At 35.9% G+C, this 26,217-nt stretch overlaps 1 protein-coding gene across 1 annotated transcript in view; it reads right to left on the bottom strand.

Moving 5' to 3' along the window:
• Positions 1 to 26,217, bottom strand: part of USH2A (usherin) — a 785,755-nt gene that overhangs the window by 229,266 nt on the left and 530,272 nt on the right. The window contains exons 43-46 of the mRNA XM_079900731.1: positions 25,963 to 26,126; positions 14,984 to 15,193; positions 13,445 to 13,647; positions 9,616 to 9,728 (exon numbers count right to left, since the gene is read on the bottom strand). Coding sequence (XP_079756857.1) covers positions 9,616 to 9,728; positions 13,445 to 13,647; positions 14,984 to 15,193; positions 25,963 to 26,126 — 690 coding nt within the window. The remainder of the gene's footprint in view (positions 1 to 9,615; positions 9,729 to 13,444; positions 13,648 to 14,983; positions 15,194 to 25,962; positions 26,127 to 26,217) is intronic.

Here is a 26,217-nt window from a genome sequence, read left to right on the forward strand (position 1 = left end):
ATAATATGACAAGTATGGAAAATGTGATGTAGAAACAGAGCTTGTTTCTGGAGGAGTAGCTTATAAAACTAGAAGGTTTCATCTGATCTTTCTAAATAACTTTGTGTGCTATGGCATCTTTGGTTTATATATAATGGAAAAAACATGTGTAAGTGCTTGTACTGAAGATGTTGTAGTCAAAAGCAAGGTGTAAGTTAAGGCCAAAGACGAAAATGACATGCTCCATGCTTATAATCAAACAGGCTGGTAGCCTATTGGTATATGTTACGAAAATACATAAAAGTTAAAATTTGATGATGACTGCTTTTTACCAAAAATAAACAAAGATTCTAAGAAATATGTGTCTTATTAGAACCCAAGATATTCTAAATGCTATAGAAGCAAACCCTGTCTACTGACATTTGTCTGGAAGGATTTCACATGTGATTTTGCATGTTGCTAATATAAAAGAGATTTTCTTAAACCAAAATAGAAACATAACTAACAAGTATACACTGCCAGAAGTATAATGAAATTACACAAACAATAACATGCACACAGGAGGCTAACTGCTTTGGTGTTGGTGTAATTTTGATTAATGGCTTGGCACCTATATCTGCTCATTAGGGTCTTGCCTTTGGAAAATGTTGCCGTGCTACGATAGATCAATTTAAGAAAGGAAAGACTGTACATGCCAATATTTGGTCGTGAATGATTTCCATCAGTTTTTTTGCCAGATCTTTGACCAAAAAGAAAAAAAAAGGAAATAAAGTTGCCAAAGGCATGGGAATAAAGAAAAATATGGAGGGGTTCGTACTTTCTGTGCTGGTCAACATGGAGAAAGCCAGTTATAGCCTCTCTCTCCCACTGATTACTGCTAAAAAGTCTGCTCTAGTTACAAAAAGCAATCACTCAGGACTCTGAAAAGTTAACAATAGAGGCAGATCGGGAGGGGAGCCAAAACTTAAAGAGCAAACATTACAGGATGCGTTTACCATCATTTCCCCCCTTTGTCTCCCATCTTTAACCCAACAGCAGCCCCAGTGTGGAACCAAGCACTGGGCAAGCACAATCTATGAGAGGAACCCAATCTTTCTGGCCAGAGTACAAGAAGGCCTTGCAAGCCAAAGGGTATGATGGGTATTCCTGTTTCATTTTATTTCCTCTTTTCCTCTCTTTTTTCCTGCTCTGAGGATGATTCCAGCCAAGGAGCTGCATGATGGCAGTCCTGGCCAAATGAGAATCTAAAATCCTGAGAAAAAACAAGCTGTCTGACCAGAGGAATCGGGGAAAGCACCCCTGTGGTCCAAAATCTCGTTTATTTTTTCCTCTATTTTCTCTCTAATCTCACTGTCCCCCAAACAACCCCATTTACGTAAACTGTGAGGTATATTGGGACGCTAAAATTACAAGAGAAACCATGTCTTTCTAGCCAAAGATTTGGGAAAGGAAGTCCAAGTGATGTGAAAAACATGGGGGAAATCTCAGAGAAGAGAAAGCTAGGCAGTCTACTAATTCTATACATGAACCAATACAAGTTCTAACTCAACTCCAAGCTGCACATGCATGATTGCCTCACAGGCAAAGGAAATCTGAGCACTGTAGCAAAGACTTTGAGATCTGAACCATTACATAATCCCCCAACTAAATACCAGATTAGCCAATGAGAGGTGCATGCGTGGGGCAGATATAAAGCAGCGCAGCAAAGCTTTTGAAAGATGAACTGATATTACAGCCATTGACCACATAAGCCAAGACAGAATTTTCAGTCTGAAGCTAACCAGTTGATTGCCTGTTGAAACAAAAACTCCAACCTTCTTCAGAGGATTTTAACAGGACTCAGATCACAACCTGATATGTAAAATGTTCAGGACACAATTCGAAATCACTCAAAATTACACTAATCCAAAGAAAGCTGGAGTGGCTGTATTAGTATTAGACACAGTATACATGATGACAAGAAAATTATCAGGAAGAAAAAGGAATATTACACAATGACAAAAGGATCAATTTACCAAAACACAACAATCTGAAATATATATGCACCTCATAATAAAGCAACAAAATACACGGGGCAAAAACTGATAGTTCTAAAAAAGAAATAGATAAGCCCACAGTTTTATTTGGAGATTTCAACGTGCCTCTCACAATAATTGATAGAACAACCAGGCAGGAAATCATTAAGTGTATAGATGACCTGAACATCACTATCACTGACCTTGACCTAATTGACATTTATAAAATGCTCTAACAACAGCAGAACACACATTCTCCTTGAGTACACATAGAATATTCACCATGACAGATCATATTATAGGCCATAAAATAAACCTTAACTAATGTGAAAGAACTGAAATTATAAAACCATGTTTCAGATTATAACAGAATGGTACTAGAAATTCACATTCACAACTTATCTGAAAAACCTCAAAATATTTGGGAATTAAGCAAACCACTTCTAAAATAATTCATGAGTCAAAGCAGAAGTATTAAGAAAATTAAAAAGTATTTTGAACTAAATGAAAGAAAATGCAACATTTCAAACTTTCTGAGATTCACCTGAAGCAGGGCTTAGAGGAAAGCTCATAACTTTACATGGTTCTAGTCAAAAAGAAGAAAGATCTCAAATCAATAATGTAGCTTTCCTCTCTAAGAAACTGGAAGAGTAAGATAAATCCAAAGGAAGAAGAAGAAAAAAATCAATAAAGAGCAGAAATCAATGAAATGGAAAACATAAAACAATAGAGAAAAAGCAATAAAACCAAAAGATGGTTCTTTGAAAAGATCCACAAAATTGATAAAACTCTAGACTGATTGACTAAGAGAGAAGACACTTATTACTGTTATCAGAAATGAAAGAATGCAAATAAATCCAGACTCTACAAACATTACAACTTTCTGCCCATAAATTTGATAAATTTGGTGAAATTAACCAATTCTTTGCAAACACAAGATTACAGATCTCACTCAAGAAGAAATAGATACCTTGAATCATCCTACACTGTTAAGGAAATTAAATTCTGAGTAAAATACCTTTCAACAAGGAAAACTCTAGGCAAAGGTGAGTTTCACTGGTGAATTCTACCACATTTAAGAAATAAATACCTTTTCACACAATCTCTTCCAGAAAATAGCAGAGAAGGGAATATTTTCCAACTTATTTTATGGGGTCAGAATTACCATGTTACCAAAACCAGGCAAAGACATTACAAGAAATAAAAACAGTTCAATATATTTTATGAGGATAGTCATAAACATCCTCAATAAGATAACAGCAAATTGCATGTATAAAAAGGAAAATACATCACAACCAAGTGGGGTTTATCCAGATAATACAGACTAGTTAATTATTTGAAAATCAATCTATATAATTAACCATATTAACAAATTATATGCAAAAAAGGCATTTAACAAAATTCAATATCCATTTATGATAAAAACTCTCAGCAACTAGAAATAAAAGAGAAGACTTCAACCCGATAAAAGGTATCTCTAAAAAATTCATAGGTAACATCACATGTAATGGTAAAAGAATAGGAACAAGTCAAGGGTGTCCGCCTTACTGAATGAGCCAAGGCAATAAGGCAGGAAAAAGAAGTAAAAGACACACAGATTGCAAAGGAAGAAATAAATTGTTTATTTTTGCAGAGGATCTATGCAGACCCAGGGAATCTACAAAAAAGCTCCTAGAAGATCCTAAAACTCATAATGAGTTTAGCAAGGTTGCTGCATACAAGGTCATTATACAAAAATTAATTGTGTTTCTACACCCTAGCGATAAACAATTGGATTTCAATGTTTTTAAAGAACCATTAAGAGTAGTACTCCCCAAAATAAATAGTAGGTATAAATCTTATGAAATATGTGTAGGATCTGAACACTGAATTCTACAAAACACTGATGAAATAAATGAAAGAGGATGCAAATAAACGAGCAATATGCTATGTTTATGAAGTGGAAGATGTGGTATTGTTAAGGTGTCACTTCTCCTTGTATTGAACTATAGATTAAATGCAGTCCTAATCAAAATGACAGAAGGATTTTATAGATATTGACAAGCTGATTCTAAAATTTATATGGAAAAGCAAAGTAATGAGAAAGATCAGAAAAATTTTTAAAAAGCTTAAAGTTGAAGAACTCATAATACATGATTTTACAACTTACTGTAAAGCTACAGTAATTAAGATTGTATGATACTGGTAAATGAATATGCACATTGATAAACTGAACAGAATAGAGAGTTCAAAAATGATCTATAAAATGTGTTAAATTGATTTTGACAAAGGTCTAAAAGCAGTCCAAAGGAGAAGATATAGTCTTTCCAACAAATTGTGTTGGAAAAATTGGATATCCTTATGCAAAGATGTTAACCTTGACCCACATCTCAGTTTATAGAAAAATTAACATAAAATGAATCATAGACATAAATTCAAAATGTAAACATATGAAACTTCTAGTAGAAAAAATAAGAGGAAATCTTTGTGACTTGACTCAGGTAAGGATTTCTTAGATACAACACCAAATGCACAGTCCATGAATGAAAAAAGTGATAAACTGAACTTTATTGAAATTTAAAACTTTGCTCTAAATAAAAACAATTAAGAGAATGAAAAGACAAGCCATAAATGAGAGGAAAATATTTGCAAATCATATATCTGACAAAAATTCAAATCCAAAATATACTTCAAAAATATGAACTCAACAATAAGAAAGCAACAAATCCAAGTAAAAAATTAATAAAATATTTGAAAAAGAGCTTCATCAAAGGAGAAAACAAATGCCAAAAAAGCATTTGCAAAGATGATCAATATCATTAATCATCATGGAAATAAATGTAAATTAAAACCATAATGACACACCACTAAACATCTATTAAAAGAGCTAGAGAGAGAGAGAGAGAGAGAGAGAGGAAAAATTCTTGCAGAATATCAAGTTCTAGCAAAGATGAGAAGCAACTGGAATTCTCATACAATGCTAGTAGGAATGCAAGATGTTACAGTCACTTTGGAAATTGGTTTGGCAGTTTCTTTTTTTTTAATTAATTTTTATTGGAATATAATTGCTTTACAATGTTGTGTTAGTTTCTACTGTACAGCAAAGTGAATCAGCTATAAGTATACCTATATCCCCTCTTCTTTGGATTTCCTTCCCATTTAGGTCACCACTGAGCATTGAGTAGAGCTCATTGTGCTATACAGTAGGGTCTCATTAGTTACCTATTTTATACGTAGGATCAGTAGTGTATATATGTCAATCCCAATCTCCCAATTCATCCCATTCCCCACCTTTCCTCGCAGTTTCTTATAAAGTAAGTAAAATGTAAACTTATGCTATGATTCCGCAATCCAACTCTTAGTTATTTACCCATGTGAAATGAGAATCTACGTTCACATTATGTACATAATGTTTATATCAACTTTATTCATAGTCACCAAGAACTGGAAACTACCCAAATGGTACGCAAACTGTGGTATATTCATACAATGGAATACTATTCAGTAACAAAAATTAACAAACTATTAATATATGCAATAACATGGATGAATCTTAAATGCATTATGCGGAGTGAAAGGAGCCAGGCTTAAATGGCTACATACTGTATAATTCCACTTATATGACAACATGGAACAGGAAAAATTATAGAGAACAGAACAGAGCAGTGTTTGCTCAGTTTGGAGGAGGGTGGAGGAGGAAGGAAGTGGCTATAAAGGGGCCAGTGTGAAGAAATATTCTGACATAATGGAACAGTGTTATATCTTAACTGTAGTGGTGTTCATATGTTTGACAAGTTCATATGTACTTGTCAAAACTCATAAAACTGTGAAGCAAAAAAGAGTGTATTTTACTCTATGTAAATTAAAAACAAAATAAAAAAATTAAGAGAATAATTAAAAAGTAAACAAATTTAGCAAACCCAGAATCTTTTTGGAAGTTTAATTCATTGTTAAAATTAGGCAGTTCTCTTCACACCCTTGTCAGTTTTTACAGAATCTATATTTTTTTTCTCTTCACCTGTCTTAAATTGCCTCTCTGCTAATCCAAAACAATATCAGTTGATAGCTGACTGAGTATGGAATTTATAAGACGAAAAGGTTCTTTTTTTAATTCAGAATTTTAAGGCATTGTTTCATTGTTTTCTTAGCAATGAATGTTACTGTTTATAGTCTGATAATGCCATTCAAATTCCCAATGCAGTATGTACACCATCTGTCTTTTCCTCCTAGAAGTTTTTTGGATGTGCTTTTTTTAACCTGGTATTTTGAAATTTCCTGATGATATCCCTTTATTGGCTCTTATTTCAATCACTGTGCTAGTATCTATAGTAGCTTTTAATCTACATACTGGTATTTTTGGTTCTGGGATATTGTCTTTTCCTTTTTCTGGTGGGGGGGGCATATTTTCTTGTCATTTTTCTCTGATTATTTTCCCCCTTCTTTTTCCTCTGTTCTCTCTTTCTGGAACTCTTATTATCCAAATATTTGATTTCCTGGATTTTAAAACTTTCTCTTAAAAATTTCATTTGTATTAACATATTTACTTTTTATTGCACTTTCAGAGACTTTACCTTAAATTTCCAATTCAGCTCTCACACTTTTAATTTCCATGAGGTACCCCCCCCCTCACATCCTGCTTTACTTTGATTCTTTCTTCCAAGTAGGATTTTTTGGTGTTGTTTTATAGATAGAGGATGTCTTTTTATCCCTCTGAGATTGTTATGGATATTTTCCTCATCCTGCATTGTCCCTGTGTCTATTGAATTATTCCTCTGTTTTAATTTTCTTTTCATCTTTGAGATTTTAAAAAAAGATGACTAGAAGCTTTATATTGTATATGAGTGAGGCTTCTTGACTGATGTGCTTTACTACTGTGTGACCAGATGGTTAGCTACCTTTTCTGTTAGGTGATCCCTATCTGCTAGTTCCCGGAAGTATTTTATTTGGAGTCATTCAAACTTTTCCAGAGAAGAATGCCCTTCCTGTGTGGAAACATTTATGACTAGATATTTGTTTCTAAGAACAGAGCTGGGGAAAGCCACTGAGGTGCCATCATTCTAATTGTAGTCTAACCACTTTAACATGATTTTTACCTTTGCCCCTCATCCCAGATTTCCACTGTGCCTAGTAGCCCTAATTTCTAAATACCTCTGTTCAGTTTCTTGAGAAAAAAAACTTCTAATCTCCTTGTGATGGAATATGCCACATGGAGGAAGAGAAATAGACACATGGATGAATAATACAGAGGTAGGCAACCTTTCATTCTGTAATGGCTAATTTTATGTAATGGGTAATTTTTAACTTGACTGGGCCACAGGGTGTCCAGACATTTGGCCAAACATAATTTCTGGGTGTATCTGCAAGGTTGTTTCTGATGAGATTAGCATTTGAATCTGTGGACACAGTAAAGCAGATTGCTCTCCATAATGTAGGTGGGCATATCACCCAATCAGTTGAGGGTCTGAGTAGAATGAAAAGGTGAAGGAAGGGAGAATTTCCTCTCTCTGCCTGACTACCTGATCTAATCAGTCTTCTCTCACTCTCAGACTTGGACTGGGATTTATACCACTGGCACCTCTAATTCTCAAAACTTTGGACCCGGACTGGGACTACACCCCCAGCTTTCCTGAGTCTTCACTTTTGGTTTTGTTTCTCTGGAGAACCCTGACTAATTACAGGTCCCAACCACTCTTTTGTAAACTATCAGCTTTGAACTTTACCCCATCTTCCTCTTCTTCACAATTCTGAAAGCTTGTTAAGTGCTCAGCCATTGAGGTTCTCCCGGCAGAGCAAATTAGTTCGTTTTATGTCATTATCTCCCTCTGCCAACCAACACTTTGGTTGTAAATTTCACCACCGTACAAAGTCATTTGCCTCTCCCTGCCAAATACTGCTTTCAAAAATTGTATTAAAATCTCTCTTCTGTTATTGTCATCTGCTTTGCTATTTTCCTTGCTCTTGTTGTATACCCTTTTTAATGTTTTTGCCACCAATTTACTATATTTGGGGATAAGCAGTCTTTAACCACAACTAAAAAATATTTTTTCTCTGTTATCATCTGCAAGCATCTTCTTAAAAAATATCTTAGAGGCAGAGAAACATATGGGTATTTGCTCTATTTCTAAAAAAGCCTGCGTATTATTTTTAGCTACATGTAAATATGTAATCTAAGACATATTCCCTTATGCCATTCACCTGAGCTTGAGTCATAAGGATGCTAATAGGCAAGAAATGTGACAACATCCACCCACCTACCTATACTTCTTCCTTGAGTTCTTTAAGAAGGAACTCAAATGTCACGTCTTTCATGATGCCTTCACTGATAATCATGGGTAGAGCTTGGTATTTTTTTTATGCACTTCTTGCACATTATAAGCTTCTGTTGTAGTGTTTCTCACACTGTTCTATAAATATTTGTTTAGGGAAGTGTCTGCCACAGTAGACTGGAACTGTGAACATTTAGAACCATGTCTTATATTTCTTTGTATTACTTTCACTTCTTATATTATTATACCCACAAGTGTGTTTGCTGAAAAATTAAATAAAGCTTTTTGGTATCCCTTAAACTTGACCATTTTCCCCCTACAAGGTAGGCAATCCTGTGGAAAGGTGGGCAAAATCTGCTGAGGGAATTATCGATTAATGAACATATCCTACATTAGATAGATATCATCATGTGTTTTATAGATGTACTCAAGAAAACAAGATATGACTTTTGCTCTGAACATCTAAGAATACAATTACTTGAGTTTTTCTAATTATTTTAATCACTAGTTCCCCAAATCAGTACAGGTACTATTGAACTGATTAACAAAAAAAAAGACCTAGAAATTTCAATACGTCATAATCCGTATTTCAATACGGATTTCAATTCTGAATCCTTCAGAATTGAAATATTTTATAACAGGTTGATTATTTTAGCCAGTGTGCATGTGTGTACATGGGGTGTGTGTATGTGTGTGTAGATGAAGGGTGATTCATTTGGTTGGGGCAAAAGTATGATATGGGAATACTCAGGTTTCTTTCTCTAGCCTTGGCTTGATACAGAGAGATGAAAACTTAATATCACTTTTGGCTTGGGAAACTTGATGTTAAATCTTTTTCTTCTTATTGCTATTTTGAATTGAAAAGAGGCTCACTTTCAAACTTTGATCACCACTCAGCAACAAAAGTATACAGAAAAATAAAAGGATTCTATGAAGAATCTGGTAAAATTGGTAACAGTTATTCAATAATTTATCTCCCGTAATTATTTTACAGATGTTTCTAGCTTTAGGGGAATCTGATATCTCTAAATCTAATTTTTTCAAAGAGATTAAGTTAGAAGGTAGTCATTCTAGTTAAAGTTGTATTATTTGCCTCACGAAAGGATTTACTGAAGGACAACTTTTCCATGCACTTCAGCATTTGTTCACAATTACTGAGTAAAAGGAAGTGAAGCTGGGCAATCAGGGATATCAAAGTTTAAATGTTAGGGGACGTGTCTATTGGAGATCAATACCTAATAATATCAAACATTTGATTTACACACATATTTATAGTAATCTACTAAATGAGATTATCATGGCTGGGATGATACCTTTGATTTTTATTTTCATTGTTTATGATCAGTTCTTTAGATTAATTGACAAAAAATTTGTACCTTGAAGTGATGCCATGAATTGTGGGAGCTGGTATATCACTTGGACTATCTTCCATGGTGGTGATTTGGGTTCCATTGCTTTTCACACAGGCATATTTTGTGCAGACTTCAACCTGCAAATGTTAGTTTAGAAACGAATTATTGCAAATACTTTCAAAATACAGATTGCTGATGGACTGAACCTCACCCACCCTCATTTCACAGGAGTCTCATAGTTCTCTACAGCATCTTAGGGTTTAATCAATCTTAATTTTTTACGTTAATTGAGTCTGGTGGGAAAGGTCAAAACAAAGCACAGAAATGAGCTCAGAACAATTGATCTAGTGATTCAAATGGTGATGTTTAGTTTCTGGTTCCAACCATTCAGAAAGAGACAGACATATTCGTCTATTTGGAGCACAGTTAAGGAAGGGAGGATGTTTAGGTGACAGTTGGCAAGCATAATATGTTATCACTGCATACTGCTCTCTGGATCTATAACAAGAGAGGGTAATGATGATATCTTCTGGAAGTCTTGACACTTTATAGCAAATAGCCTCAATGCTAATGTCTAATGGAAGAAAAATGAGGTCTAGGGAAGCTTTCCAATATGGCTGAGCTATTTTATATCCATTTGCTCCAGCTGCAATTGTATTTTTACCTTAATCACAGCAGAAACTCATCACTCACCCTTTAATTCTGCCACCTAATCTGAATAAAAACCGAGGAGGGTGGAATAACTAAAGATTAGAAATCAGGTTCATCAAGCATCAGTAACACAGAAGGAACATATTCGATAAGAGGGGGGAGAGACAGATGAACATACAGGAGATCGCTCGTGGACAATCTACGAAGCGACACCCTTCTGCTCTCCATTAACATGTAAACCAAAGAGGAACTGCACTTTTTCCAACGCTAATTTACTTTCAGCATTTAATACATAAATGGAGGATACCAGATACCGATGAATCTTAAACACTAATCCTGAGCCTTTAAAGCAACGCAGTTCTCTGAATTTCAACTGGCATTTGAGGAAAGACAAATGTGCTATGTGTTATATTTAGTAGCTATGTCGCTTTGTTCATGGGGCAGTTTGCACCTAAATGGGAGTTTTTATAATGCTTTTGTGTGATTTATTTATGCCACATAGCATTTTGAGCTAATATTTAGTAGATATTTAAACACTGTCAAGGCTGTTTACTCTGAATATGTCCAATGAAACCTCAAAAAACTTAACAGGCAGATGAACTTAAAATATGCTTGCTATAATAGAATTAAGGACAATAAAACTTCATGCATATTGGGAAATATTTGATTATATGATGCATAGTGAGATAACTCAAAATCGACTCAACTGAATCTTTTATATGCCAAATATTATGATGGGTACTTGCACAGATAATTTTATTGAATCTTTACAACTCCACGTTCAGAAGTTTGTAAATGGAGGGGTCAGAGAAATCAGGGAATATGATCAAGCTGATAAGATATGAAATATCTGATTCAGGCTTTATTGTACCCTACTGTCTTATTATCTAAATAATAAGCATAGCTTTAAGTTCTAAACTTAAGTGTATTTAAATGATTCTCCAGAAAGCTTTTACTTTGACTTTAGAGAAATGTGTCAATATTTTCACTTCCTTGATAATGCAATATTCCAAGTCTCCATCTTTGGGGCACAAAAAGAGATAAAATTGAATTAAAAATGGAAATGCTTATTCCCTTTAAAAAGGGATATGTAAAATGATTCATTCAAAAAAGCAGATGCTTTGGTGCGTCTACATGTCTGCTTTAAAATCAGTGGCTATTTCACAGAGGGTGTTAGTATAGGGAATCTTAGTTTTAAAGTATTAGGCATATCAGTTAAGTGCATATTTTAAATGGAACCAAATCACCCTTCACATCAGAAATAAAAATCTTTGAAATTTGATATTCAAAGTTCCAGTAATGCAACAACGATTTCAAGTGCAGCATTTCTGGACAGTGAGGAGCTTCATAAAAATACAGTTATGAAGAATAAGAACATCTTATAACAAAATCTAAGTGTTAGATTCTAATTTGGTCTTTTGTCTCCTCATCTGTTTCCATGTCCCAAATTGGATCAAAATGCACTCTCCTCAGGCCATTAGTGACTCAAACCAATAGGTCTGAGTGAAGCCTGTCAGAGTAGAACATGCCTGGAACGCTTACATGCCAACTCTTGCTCTATGGTTGGAAGGCTGATACTGCATAAGCATGCACAGCACCCAGTGATCTCACCCCCAGGCTGTATATTGAGTCCTATAAAGCAAATGAATAAGCTGCCTTTCAAGGGCTCAGTTGGTTTTCTCCACCAGCGTCCCGAAGAGGAAAATACAGCAAATCCTTCATCACCTTCCTATGCTAACCTTGTTCATAAGGTTATATTTCTATTTATTTTGAATGTGATTTTCATTTTATGATGTGATCGATGAGCTACACATATACATAGATTCACTCTAAGAGTCATGAACAAAAATATCAGTCCACTGGTCCAGGCTAAGGTAACTCAGGTGGGTAGACGGGAATCATGGAACATAATGAAAAATAATCAATGCACATTTCTTCTTTTATGAAATATATTTTTATGTCATTTTCTTAGGAAGCGAGGCCTAGTAGTGGAGAGGCTAATGCATTGGTTGTAGCTAGATGCTTACATATGTTTCACCTTCATATGTGTGGGAAAGAAGGGGCTGGGGAAATGTTCACTTAATGAACAGAGCCAGTGAAGTTTTCTGTGGTCAAATACAACTTCCGCACTTAATATCTTCTGAAAAATATTTAAAAAGCTCTTATAAATTTTAGAAGGAGCATAGTTTAGTTAAAAGTTTACCATATGGCAACCCTTCTCTCTAAACTTTGAGCTTCTGAAAAATCCTGTTTTTATCATTAATTTTTGCATTTGGCCTTGTTATCTTTTATATCCTAGCGCTCTGACAAGATTTCCAATTCCTTGAAGGTAAGTTCCTTGTTTTATATGCCTTAATATTCTTCATATTTTTTCTACTTTTAAGATCAGTAGATCTCAAAGAGATCTAGGAGTTGGCTCTCAAATGGTCAAGGCACTCTCTGAAATTGCATGTTAACTTTTGTCGTATAAACATCAAAATATACACATTTTTCTAGGGCAGTGTGCACTGACTTCAACAGATTCTCAAAAAGGCCCAAGGGCAAAAAAACTTAAATACAATTGCTTTCATATAGGTGAGGATCATTGAACATTTGTTGAAGGATGAACAGATATATTTCTTTCATCCTCAGATAAAATCTTTTAATATTTTTCGTCTGCCATACATTCATTTATTTTTGCTATTGGTGTTGGGTTCAGAATCACAGAGTGCTAGAGGGGGATAGAATGTTTTAAGTCATCTAGTCCTTTGCTCTTACAAAAGAGACAATCAACACCAAGAGAGGTTACGTAACTTCCCTAAAGTTATGACATTTAATAAGTAGCAGAAATAGGAGTAGAAAGAATATCTCCACAGTTATAGGCTAATTCTGGTTTTGTTATCAGTAAAAGAACCAGGAAAAAGGCAAGCTGCTTGGCAAGACTGACTGCAAACACATGATTTGCTTCCTTTTGCCAGTGACAATATCATCACCATCCTCATCACCATCACTTTCCACAGTCCCATTATCCCCTCTCCAGTGACTCGTGTGTTTGCCCGCCCCAAACAGATTTAATCCAGATCAATTTCCCTCTTTTCTCTCCCCTTCCCCAGCAAATAAATCATGTGTAACCAAGATGGAAGGTATCCACTAAGAGACATAACCCAGCATGTTTTATTTAACACACCCATAAGCTTAACCTTCAAAAAAACAACGTTCTAACCTGAATGTCATAGATCATTAAGGGAGACAGGTCTCTCAGAATGAAAGACCCAGGCACATTTATTCCAGTCTTGTAGAGCTGATTATTTACATAGACAGAATATTCAGTGACAACACCATTTGGGTTTGAAGGAGCTGTCCAGATGACACGTACAGCTGTACTGTTGATGATGACAACCTCTGGAGGAAGCATGCCCTGAGGCTCTGGAATTAAAGGAAGAAACCGAATAAACTCCAGCTGCCTCTGAAAAAGCACTTGTTAAACTAAATGCCGATTAGTATTTAGGTTGAGTGAAGGGTTTGTTGCTTATCTGCTTTCCTCTGATGAAGTTATCACAGTCTGTAGTCCTCTGTAAATTGGCTTATTATACTCTCAGTTAGAAACCATGAGAATTGGTGGTAAAATGCTTTATACCACCAGCGTAGTGCTAATCTTCAATACTATGTGACCAGTGGGATATGATGATAAATTATTCACCCATCTGCACCACTAACACATATCTATTATTTGTCTCTGTTCCCATCCCTGCACTCCTCCAAACCTCTCAGGGAAGAAAAAAAAAAAAAAAGAATGAAAATTTGCTCCTTAAGCAAAAAAAATATAACTCAAATATATCGAGGCTGGTGGAACGTGAAAAATCATTTGATGTTACTAGCTTGTAACTCAAGCAATATGAAGCAATAATGCAATATTGTCATTATGTAAATGATTTGGAATGTTGATTACCATAGGTAATGATGAAATCTAACATTAGAAAAAAAATCTTGCTTGGCGTTAAATTATACAATTATTCAAGCATGTCAGAAATAACTATGCAAAGACCTATTTTTATCATAAGAGCTCATCTTAACTAGTTGAAAAATTGTCCTTGTGATCCATTCTATTTTATAAACAAAAGGTGTCAACCTTTGGCACCACGAAGGGAAATGGGTTCCACACTTAAAGTGCTCTGTTAATGACCTGGAACGCTTGCTTGGAGGTAATGATATTATAATGTTTATAATGAGACTTTAGAAAGCCAAAAAGATTAGAAAGACCATTCCAAACACATTTCAGATTCACAAGTTGCTTCCCTTGCTTCCATCCCCTTGCTAACTGGCTTAGAAATGAGTCACAGGCAATTTTTCTCAGTGGCTGAACTTCCACCTACCATTTCTGGTGACTCAGGGAGGGCCCTCACTGTGCTTGGCTGTCGTTGTGAATAGCATCCTGCTTCTGAGAGCAATTCTTAAAAAAAAATGTTTCTAAATGTCACCATGTATTGATGTGAACTCAGCTCCCAACTAAGCATACACTGAAAAGAACAGGAACAAACTGGGCTAATATCCCATGATTGGAGCCTTGTGTCGCTGTCTCCACGGGACCACTTATTGATCTGCCACTTGACGACAGCCAGCACTTAAGCATTTTAGCTCCGACCCCCTTCCCTCCAACACCGGAAATTTTATAATGGAAGGATGACTGATCTCAGCCTCAGCGAGAATCAATCAATTTCATTCGCATCTCTGAAGCCGAGCATCCCTTGAAATCTGGACTCACCGCCGTCGCAAGTGGTTGCATGCAGCACTTCACTGTTAATGCTGGCGACTCCGTTGAAAACAGAGATAAAAATCCGATACTCTGTGTTTGGATTTAAGTGGCCAATGACATGAGAGTTTACATCTGGGAGGAGTTTTCGAGATTCATTGGCGGTAGCAGAACTCCAAAAAAGTGTATAATATTCAACATCACCTTGTAGGTCTTGAAAAGCTGTTAACAATTAACACAGGACACTGTAAATGTAGCTGATATAAAAGGGTCTCGGGGGGAAAAGACAGAGAATACACTATCATTAGCTATTCCTAGAATGAGAAAAGGGAAAGCTTATGGAATTTTCCTTAGAGGGGTGCTGGGTTTTACCTGTTTTAAACAAAGGTGATTCCACCCCCATCTCATAATTAATTGCATAGAGTCTTAACTTCACAGGAAAATAAACTTTTAAATTGCTTTTAAATATGTTAATTATGCTATTGGATTGGCCAAAAAGTTCGTTCGGTTAGTGAATACATTGCTCAGTAAAGTTCTTGGTAAAAATGAAAACTGTGTCTTTTATTTTCACTTAAAACCAAATGAACTCCTGGGCCAACCTAATATTTATAAGTATATAACTAATCTTCAAAACTTTGATATACTTATGAAAGGAAATTGAGTAAAATAAAAATATGCAGTACAGGGAAAAACTTCTGTTCATAAGTAATAGTTCTAGAGAGAACTCTATGCTAATATAAATGAGGGCATGTCCTGACACAGATTCTAAAACTTGAGGAATTTTTTCACTTGCTAACAAAATCTGCTAAATGATACCTGGAAGAATGTTTAGACAGATACCCTGTTATGTGCACTGTTGATGTAGCAATGTGAAGTAGTATGCTCCCCTTAAAGATTCACTCAGTAGGATCCTAGGATGATATTTGAATTTTGATCAAGGCTCCCATCCTTTTCTCCTAGTTCACTGTTGTCTGTAAGATGTAGACAAGCTCTTAAAGGATGCTAAAAGGAATTGCTTACTGTCTCACAAATATAACTCAGCAATTCCTCAGCCCTTGTCCTTTCAAAGACCAGTTTGTTGTTTTCTTTTTCCTTTCACCCAATTTCTCCATTCTTGCACTAAGTTCTTCTCATGATTTTCCTATTACGATGCTTTAAAAAGAAGACACACAACACTCAGATTTTCTTAGGTAGAAAATAGTATACTGCTCTGCTTCAATTAGCATTATTTTTGAAGACCTTAAGCAGGATCTATTACCTTGATTTGTGTTAGGGTTGGGGGTTGGAGTTTTGTATGTAAATGCTCCAAAAATTGTATGTAAAAGCTTGTGTTAACACTGTTCTGCAGCACTAAGCAAGGATGGGGAGGGAAAGGTGGCATTTCTCTTTATGGTTATTGAAGTACAGTGTCTCTAATATGTGAGATCCTGGCATACGGCCATGAAAAGGAATATGGTCATTGAAGTACAGTGTCTCTAATATGTGAGATCCTGGCGTATGGCCATGAAAAGGAATATGGTTTTGGGAACTGCATGACTTTCTTTTAAGAACCCCTGTTCATTAAGATCTTGCGGGGGGGGGGGTCTTACATCAAAACTGAATGCTGGTTTGATTTTTATTTTTTGTTTGTTTCCTGAGCGCACTACCACTTTGGCCTAACATCCAGCAATAGTTATAAACGTTTGGTATGCCAGTAGAGTTGAAAGAGTTTATAGTAAGAGATCTTCAGCAACTACTTTGGAAAACGCTGGAGATTGAGATGTCTCTTTTCTCTGATGTCACAAAACGTAAGCACCTTTAATAATGAGGTCATTATTATTAATTGTCGGGAACTGGCTCTTCGTGTCCATTGATATTGTCCCAAATGATAATATTTGTCGAGTACAGCAAAGTCACTGGTTCTGTGAGGGCAAAAGTTCCTTCTATCATTAGAATTATTTTCTGCTGCCCTACAGTATGATTCCTCATTAATTTATGGCAGCTAAGATATAATAGAAAGTCTGCTAGATTTGAAGTTCTTGTTGTATTTTAGTTTGTTACATAAGCATGCCGGTTAGAAATTCAAGTGCTAAAGATACAGTATTAATGAAATGCTTTCAAATTCTACTCAGAAATACAAATGGATTTTACCATGGTTAAATGTGCCTGATATCTCTTCTATCAAGTTCCAGGGAATGGACCTGTGTATATACACTGAAAATATTGGGGCTAGCACCATAAGTTCAAGATGAGCAAAGATCATATGACAATATCTGGATGAAATGTCATTAAATGTCCATTCTTAGCCATGCGCCATACGTCAACCCCCTGAAATAGAACAGAATCTTGTCCCAAAGAAGAAAGGAAAAGATGGGGTTCAGTTCCATTGCTTCCATCTTACTCCATGGGATGAGACTCTTCTAACCAGAAACAGGCAGCATCTCTAGGCAACACGGGCCAGGTTTCTGCACTGCCCTGCCTCTCGCCATCTGCTTCAACATTCATCTTTCTTCCTTCATTGACATTACAGTGCAGAGTCCAAAACACAGAAAAACAGTAGAAACACATTAAATAGATTAAATGATCTTCATATTCCTAGTCATACTGTGAGAAGTTCAGGGAGCAGTACATGCAAAGGAGTGTCTTTTTACATTGTTCAAACAAGGTTTTCAAATTTCAGTGGGCTCTAAGTCAGTGAACCAGCTAAGAAACAGAAGATACATCCTCAGTTCCACTGGCCAACACACAATTCAAGGTTGCTGACCTTGAGGAACGCTGTTAGAATTGAAATAGCTGGAATAAGGAGACGAGCAAATTTCACCCTCCCTGTGGATTGGTAAAAACTGGACCTGAATATATTTCTCTTTTTGAAAAGAGAAAAACATGAATTACAAGGGTTCTTGATAGCATAAGATAAGGGAAACACTGTCCAGAACTTCCAAAAGTAGAATTTGTCTTTCATATACTACTTCTATACAAATAAGATGAAAGCTTTATAAAACATTTGCATGGTGTTTTTAAAAATAACGAAAGGGACATGCCTTTGTGCAAAAGATGCTCTAGGAAACAGGTGACTGTTTTATGGAAAGATAGACATGAAGACATGAAGATATTAAATGACCTTCTTAAATAAGAAAGGAAAGTAAGGAAACATAAGAAGCAATGGCAGAATTAAAATCCACATTGAAAGCAGAAAAGGACAGAGTTAAAAAGGTAGGACAGGAAAAAAATAAAGAGGAAAATGCCTAAGAAGAAATCAGTGTCAAAATTATAGATATTGAGAACAGAGAATGAAAAAAATTTAACTAACTTGAAAAAGAAATGGAATAAATAATCAAGGATATAAAATATCCCATAAAACGTGACACAAAATGAAGGTTTATGTCTATAAATTGAATAGATTAATACAGTTTTGGCTAAAATAATGGCAATATATCCAAACACAGGCATATCATGGATCATTAAGACATTTCTCAAATAAACTAAAAATTAAAATATCGTCTACAAAGGAGAAAAAAAATTCAGGCAAGTTTCAGACTTCTCTGGAACAACAAATTTGGAAGACAATGGAAAAATTTCAAGAAGTTTTGAGGGAAAATACTTTGATCCAAGAATTCATACACAGCTAAGTCATTATTTATGTGCAAATACAGCAGAAAGATTTTCTTATATAGGCAAAAATTAAGAGAATGTGCAAGGACAACAGACAAATGTTCTTATTTAGGCAGAAGTTAAGAGAATATATAGCTCATTTATTTAACTTATTTAACTTTAATTATAAAAATTTTCCAATAATGTTATCTAGAAGACAAAACGATGAATCAAGATCCAGAACTTAAGATTCATGAAGTTTAAGAATTGATGATAAAAGATCAAAACTAGAGAAGTTAATTGTGTAAAATGATTATATAATAATTTATAGACCAAACACTGAAAGTGGCAGGTGAGAAGGGCAAGGAAAGTAACACTACACTAAATTCTTGATCATACATAAAATAGAGAGACACAGAAAAATCAAGAAAGACATCACTAACTACTAGCAGCATTAACAGGCTAAATAGCAATTAAACTTTAAAAATCACTACAGAAAAGTTGTGGTAAAAATCCCTAGCACTCACCGAGACCCATGTGTCTCTCTTCTTGTCAAATAGGTAGACTACATTTCCTGGGCTCCTTGCATCTGGGTGAGGTCATGTGGCCAGTTTGTGCCATTTTTGGACCGAGGTGTTAAAGACCAATTGACCATCTCTGATTGTCTCTAGTTTTCCCAGCAAGAGAAGGATCTCAAGGCCTGAAGGAATGTGGATGCACCACATGGAAAGAGCCAAGGTCCTTAAATGACCCAGGAGAGTTTAGAAAGGGATAAGGAAGAGCTATAGATAAAAGTCTGAGTTTTGGTCTTGGGTCTTGTGTGAATCCTAGGAATCAAGATGAAAACATAGGAGTAATTATGGGATGGAGGATTTGAAAGGTATTGTTTCACTTGAGACTTCTTGAGTTTGAAGTGTTTTTGTGGCCACCAGGTTTACTTCAAAATTAAAGTGTGAATATCTGAAGTAGAGTTATACATATACTTTGGAGTTAAGCTATGAATACTAACTTGTGTTTGAAGCAGCAGGATGGTATGAGGATTTCCTACGAGATTATGTTAAATATGTGTACATTGGGAAATATTTCTCAGGTGTTCTAATCCTGTTCTCAGTAACCCATATTTTATAGACCACAGACATTTATAAGTAGGTATTGTCCTAACTGTAGCATATCAGGTCAACCTCAGTGAGTTGAAGAAGAGGGTTATAAACTTTGGATAAAATCTTTGCTATTAAATGACATTTTTGCTGGTGCTCTCCATGTACAGGTCAGAAATGTGGTCTTAGGCATAGAAAATTCTCAAATCTAAAACAAGCCCCTCTTCTTGGTTAATGGATTTCCAAATAATTTAAAACAGTTATTAGATGGGCTGGTTGAAGTCCTCTTGCAAAAGGATTACACTCTGTATATGCTGTTGGATTATTTTTAGAGATTGTTATCAACATCAGTTATGTCCTCTAGATCTTTATCATCTAGATCAGGGGTCAACAAACTCATGATTTTACCATGAGTAAAATCTGTCCTGTTGGCCATATCTGGCCTGCCACCTCTTGGTATATAACCTGTGAGCTAAGAATGGTTTTTACACTTTTAAATTGTTGGGAAAAAAAATCAAAAGAATAATAGTGTTTCACGACATGTGAAAATCAAATCTCAGTGCCCATAAGAGTTATCTATTGCTGTTTTTATGCCACAATGGCAAAACTGAGTAGTTGCAACAGAGAATGTATATTGCCTGCGAAACCTAAAGTATTTACTCTCCGGGCCTTTACAAAAAAGTCTGTGGCCCTGATCTAGAGCAATTACAGTAAACCATTCCATTTAATAGGTCTCCTAATTGATTTGTCTAGGATGGAATTCTTCAGCAGGTTCAGTGGGTGGTAACTTTGTTCCTATATAGAAACTTGGAAGGACCCTATTAAGGCTATTTTATAATAGAAGTGTTTTTCTTGCTCACAGATTCTCAAACTAGAGTCCAGTTCCCCAAGTTCTATTGTGCAGAGCTCGGTGTCATCAACAAAGCACTTCTTGGAAAACTTGAACTTATCACAGCTACTTCTTAAGAAAATTTTTACTCTGCCTGAGGGTAAAACTGCTCACATGAAGAAGTGGGTAGAGTCTCTTGAGCTATGATCCAAGCCAGGCTCCTTATTTTTCCCAGCAAGATATCAGATGCCTTCTATCTAGTTTATGCAACTAAAACAAATACCTGCATTTTGGAACTCACCCTGCCCCCAGCTCCTTTAGCCTCTCATTGTGTTTCAGCTCCTTTCAATCAATAACCTTCCAGAGAAAACTGTATTTAAAGGAAATGTGTATGAAATGTGTTAATTATTCATCATTCTATATTTGGCCATGGAAACAGGACAGATCATTCCTGCTCTTAAAGTGAACTGATATGGGCAGACAGGGACAGAGTTAGTTAGCTAAGCTACTGTAACCAAGAAGCCCTTAAATAAAGTGACTTAAATACAATAAATGTTAATCTGTAACTCACACAATAGCTTCAAAGGAAGTGAATCAGATTGTGCTCTGTGTGGTCATTCGAGAACCCAGGTTCTTTCTCTTATGTGGCTTTGGATCTCTTAGGGTGTTGGCCATGCCTGCAGAGTTGAAACTGAGAACACTGTAGCATCCACAGTCTAGTCCAGGGAGAGGTTGAAGAGAGAAGAGATAGGCATGTACCAAGTGTTTTGTGGTTATGACCCCAAAAGACTCATATTTCTTTTCACATTCTATTGGCAGAAACACAGTCACATGGCCACAACTAACTGCAAAGGAGGCTAGTAAAGGTAGTCTAGATTGGTGGACATGCGGCACCACCACTAAAAGGAAAAGGGGAGTTAGCAGTGGTTAGTAGTTCTACCTTCTACCCAAGTCAGGTAATTATAAAGTGAGATTTGGTCTTTATCCATCTTCAGCTTACTGTAGACATGCTTTTACCTGAATGCTTTGCAAAATTATGTCCCAAATTTTTTTATTAGAAATGGCTTCACTAATAACCTATAATGAAAAAGAATCTATCTATGTATCTATCTATCTATCTATGTATCTATCTATCTGAATCACTTTGCTGTACACCTGAAACTAATACATTGTAAATCGACTATACATCTATATGAAGTAGTTTGTTTTGAAAAAAAAAATGACTCTAAATGATTAACATAAAACAAAACAAAACCCAAAGCAAGCAAACAAAAGAAATGGCTGCCCAAGTTTTTTGGTAAAATGCTGCTGAAAGCACTGTAAACATTTTAGAGAGAGAACAATACTTTATACCAATACTAAATGATTACTAAGTGCTAAACATATATTATTTCATCTTTATCATCATATTTTAAGGCAGTTATTATTATTATCTCCGTATTCTGAATTAGCAAACTAGGATATACTGAAGTTAAGTGGCTCGTTTTAGGTCATAGCGCTAGAAAATACTGCAACTGGGAGTCAAACATAAGTTTCCCTGATTCCAAAGCCTATGTTAAAAATTATTCCTTCATATGGCTTCACAGAGTTTTGCCACTTTTCTAGTTAGGAGAATTTAAAACACTTAGATGGAATCACCAACAAGAGAGTTAGAGGGTGAAAAATACTCAGGAGGAACTTTGAGAAAGTCTTTGGGGGGGGCGGGTGGGATGAACTGGGAGATTGGGATTGACATATACACACTAATACATATAAAATAGATAACTAATAAGAACCTGCTGTATAAAAAATAAATTAAAATAAAAAAATAAGTACTAGGGATGCAACATACACCATGATGATGATAGTTTAATATATAGGAAAATTGTTATATATGCTGTATAATACATAGGAGAATTGTTAAGAGAGCAGGTCTTAAAAGTTCTCATCCTAAGGAAAAAAAATACTTTTTATTATATTTATATGAGATGATGGATGAGAACTAAACTTATTGTGGTAATCATTTTATAATATATGTAAATCAAACCATCATGCTGTATACCTTAAACTTATTCGGTGGTGTATGTCAATTCTTTCTCAATAAAACTGTAAAAACTTAAAAAAAAAAGCTTTTAGGGGATGAGAACAAGAGTACCTGGTGACACAGGAGGGAGCATTTGAGTAAGGAGGGGTCATTTATGGACCCACTACCACAGAGAAACAGAATAGGATGGCACTAACAAGAGAGCATTGGATTGGGTCATTATGGGAATGATTTCAAGACGACCAAATCAGTAGAATGCAAGGGAGGAAGGTCAGATTACAGAAGGTGCACAAGTGAACAGGCAGAAAGCCAGTGGAAAAGGCACATCCAGTCTATTTGCTTTGGTAACTGGAGCGATGGGAGGGGAAGCAGAGGGACAAGGTGAGCCAATGATGGTGGGTGCTTTCAAAAGAGGTGAGATTTGGAATGATGTCTATGTATTGCCACCTGAACAAGGTAAGCTCCGACAAGTCAAAAATTCTAGCTACAAAATCTAGTGGTTTCTGGTTAAGAGAGCAAGATGAGGCAGATGCTTTTTATGTGGATTTAAATTTTATGTGGATTTCAATTTTTTTAATGGTGATGCCTTCATACTTTACAAATTTTCTGGAGAGTTCTGGATGATTTTTTCCATTTCCTCTTTTTCAGTTCCTTCCTCTCTCACCACCTCCAGTGTTTTCTTGCTCTTTTCCGGCTGTCAATGACCTCGTTAGCGAGGAGACCTCAGAAGCGGCACTGCCTTTCTACCCCCTTCCCTTGTGGGCATTTTTCACCATTTATTTTAGAGTGAGCAGTCAAAATGGGAAGGATCTCACTAAATCACTCTTGACAAAGTGCTAATAACCATTAAGGACAAATGCAGGAGAAACAGTCGAAAATGGGATGCTCGAGCTTGAAGTCTGAGTGTGAGAAGTGCTACTGACTAACTGTAATTTGTGGTAAGTTATTAAGTACCAGTTTCTAACTCCTAGGGCTACATAAGCAATTTAAGTGAAGGTATTTTTGTATCTTTTCTTATAAAAGTGGGATTTTCCCCCCACTATGTCATTTATCTTCATGGTGTTTCACTTAGGTTGAACTATTATCTTTCATTATGGAAAGCAGGGATAAGAACCTCATGTCTATATAGGGACCAGGAAGATAGGAGGGTGCAGCATGTGTAAAGGGGAAACCAGTGCCAGCTGATTATTTTCCCTTCAGCAATGTGGGAAGAGTTTCACCCAATCATTGGGTTTTTCAGATCAATCCAAAATCTTTATGTGAAATCTTCTAATTGTTAAATGTTAGCAAAATATTTTTTTTTCAAATGCTGCTGGCAAAACAATGCATGGAGGATGGGAGTAAGTATGGTCCATGTGCTGCCAGTTTGTAATATTTGCCATAAAAATGAACTGAACAGATGCAGGGATGCTTTTTCCTCACATGATATCAACACAGAGATGCAAACATTTAAAATAGGTGCTTCTAAAACTTTAATACCTATCTCTGTTAAGCTGTGATTGGTAAAAATTTACCAGAGATATTTTGCTATCCAAATGGTGTGCCCATGTGGAGGGTCATAGTTAAGAAAGAATATGTTTTAAAAATATATTTTATGGTTTTTAATAAGCAAATATTCATAAGCTTATTCATGACTTTCAACCTATAGTTTTGTGCCTTTTAGCATGTTAGACAAGGTCCAACTTTATCCTACAAATCAAGAAAACAATTGAAATTAAACTTGCAAAAAAGAGGTGGCCCTTTCACAGTGGAGTGACTACTTAATTTACTTAGTTTAGCAGGTTGCAGGAAGGAAGAAAATGATAATGCAACACACTTTCACAGAGCTGACCCTCTTCTGAGAGTTAACCTTTGTGCTCACAAATAGTTATCTGAAAAATTTCTAAGGTATGAATGGAAATAACAGCAGACTGCATTACCTACATCCTGAAGGTCAGAGGTTCAGCTTACCAAGGTAATGAAACTTCAGTGAGCTGCTTCAGATCTATTAGGTTTGTCAGTTTTTATAAGCACGCTTACTTCAGGCATGCAATTATAACATAAAGGACCTATACTGGTGATAATTCAGCCGCCAGATCTTAACAGAAGTATTCAAATGTCAGATGCGGGGGAGGGCGTCCACCTTTCTAAGTAGGTTTTTAAGATGAATCAGGTATTGAGGGTGAAATAGAAAGAGGGAGATGAGTGAAAATATATTATACATAAAAATCCATCTCCAGATAAAAACTTTGTAGTTTTTCACAGAGGTGTCTCAGAAGGTAATCATAACCATCAATTAACTTATGTTCTTCCATGTAAGTGGTTTAAGAGATCCCAGTAGAGGTGACACAGATCATTAGAAACCTGCAACCTTACAAAAACCCTAGAGCGATAGTCTTTTGGTAAAAATGGCTTATTTAGTGGCAGTGTAGATCGACATAACCAGTACTAGTTTTAATTTACAATTAATGTCACCTAACACTGGTTTTAATCAACAATTGATACAACGTAACAGGGGCAAATTCCCTCAAGATGTTCTAAGTGAAATAGGAAGCACTTCTCGTCTTAAGCGATAACAAAATCAAAATCAGAAGGTTATGATTGCCCAAGCTGGAGTCATTTTACAACTTTTTATGTACTAGTAGATGATTATCCTAGTAGATACAGTTTACTTTTACAAAACGAATATTTTCATTGGGGATTTCCAAATCAGATATTTCTCAGTATTTGGTAATAGTCTAGCAAGTTTTGATTCAACGATTTGCCAGACCTCAAGTGATGCTTCTAAGGAGGATTACAATACATAGTTCCATGATACAGTCAGTCTTGGTTTTTTCTGATTGTGATAATGGATCACTACAAATTAACAGATCAGCTGGGAAATGCTACTCTACTGACCAACCAGATCTGAAATTTCAATTATTGTGGTTTCTAAAGTTGCAGGAACAGATTATATCCATATGGGAGCTCTTCTAACTGCCTATAAAGTTGTGTTCTGAATGCGCCCAGGGTGAACCGCAGTGTTATTGAAGCGATAACAGTGATGGTGGCAAGTCCAGGGATGGTGGCCAGGCTTCCTTTTCCTGTATCAAGCTGGAATTCTGGCTGTTACCAGTGCTGAAGACAATGCACTTGGAAAAAACCATCATACTTCTGCAATCCTAGTAAATGGATCTTGCTGATAAGTGATGAATTATGAGATGGGGCAGAGCTCTCTTCAGGAAAGTGCACAATATTATATCACTATCAAATTAGCATATGGACATTTCTATCACAACTGGTGTGGCAAAAACTACATTCCCCATCCAAAAGGAATGGAAGGAGGAAGAGAAGGCCCAAGAAGGATGGACAAGTAGGAGAGAGAACTTCCTTTGAGGAAGAATAGCACAGGGAACTTGGCTTTTTGTTTCTGTCATTTTTTAATGTGTCCATTTTAAATTCGTTTTGGTACACATATGGGAAAGGGAAATAAAGATGTAAGAAGCTGACTTACTTGGTTTAGCCCATCTCACGTCTATGGCCGTGTGGTTGAGAACAATCGCAGTGAGGTTAGCTCCTCTCTCCGGAAGCCCGGCTAACGTGGTCACAGTTGCTTCTTGACTTGGTGTAAAACCCACACTGTTGTGTACAAAGACCTTATACGCATACGTTGTAAACCTAAAAGGTTGTTTTTAAAAAACACATATATAAATTTATCTTTCCGGACAGCGAACACATTTTCTTTTTCCTCGCAAAATACAGATTTTGC

The sequence above is a fragment of the Stenella coeruleoalba genome, assembly GCF_951394435.1.
Source record: "Stenella coeruleoalba genome assembly, chromosome: 1".
Lineage (NCBI taxonomy): Eukaryota > Metazoa > Chordata > Mammalia > Artiodactyla > Delphinidae > Stenella > Stenella coeruleoalba.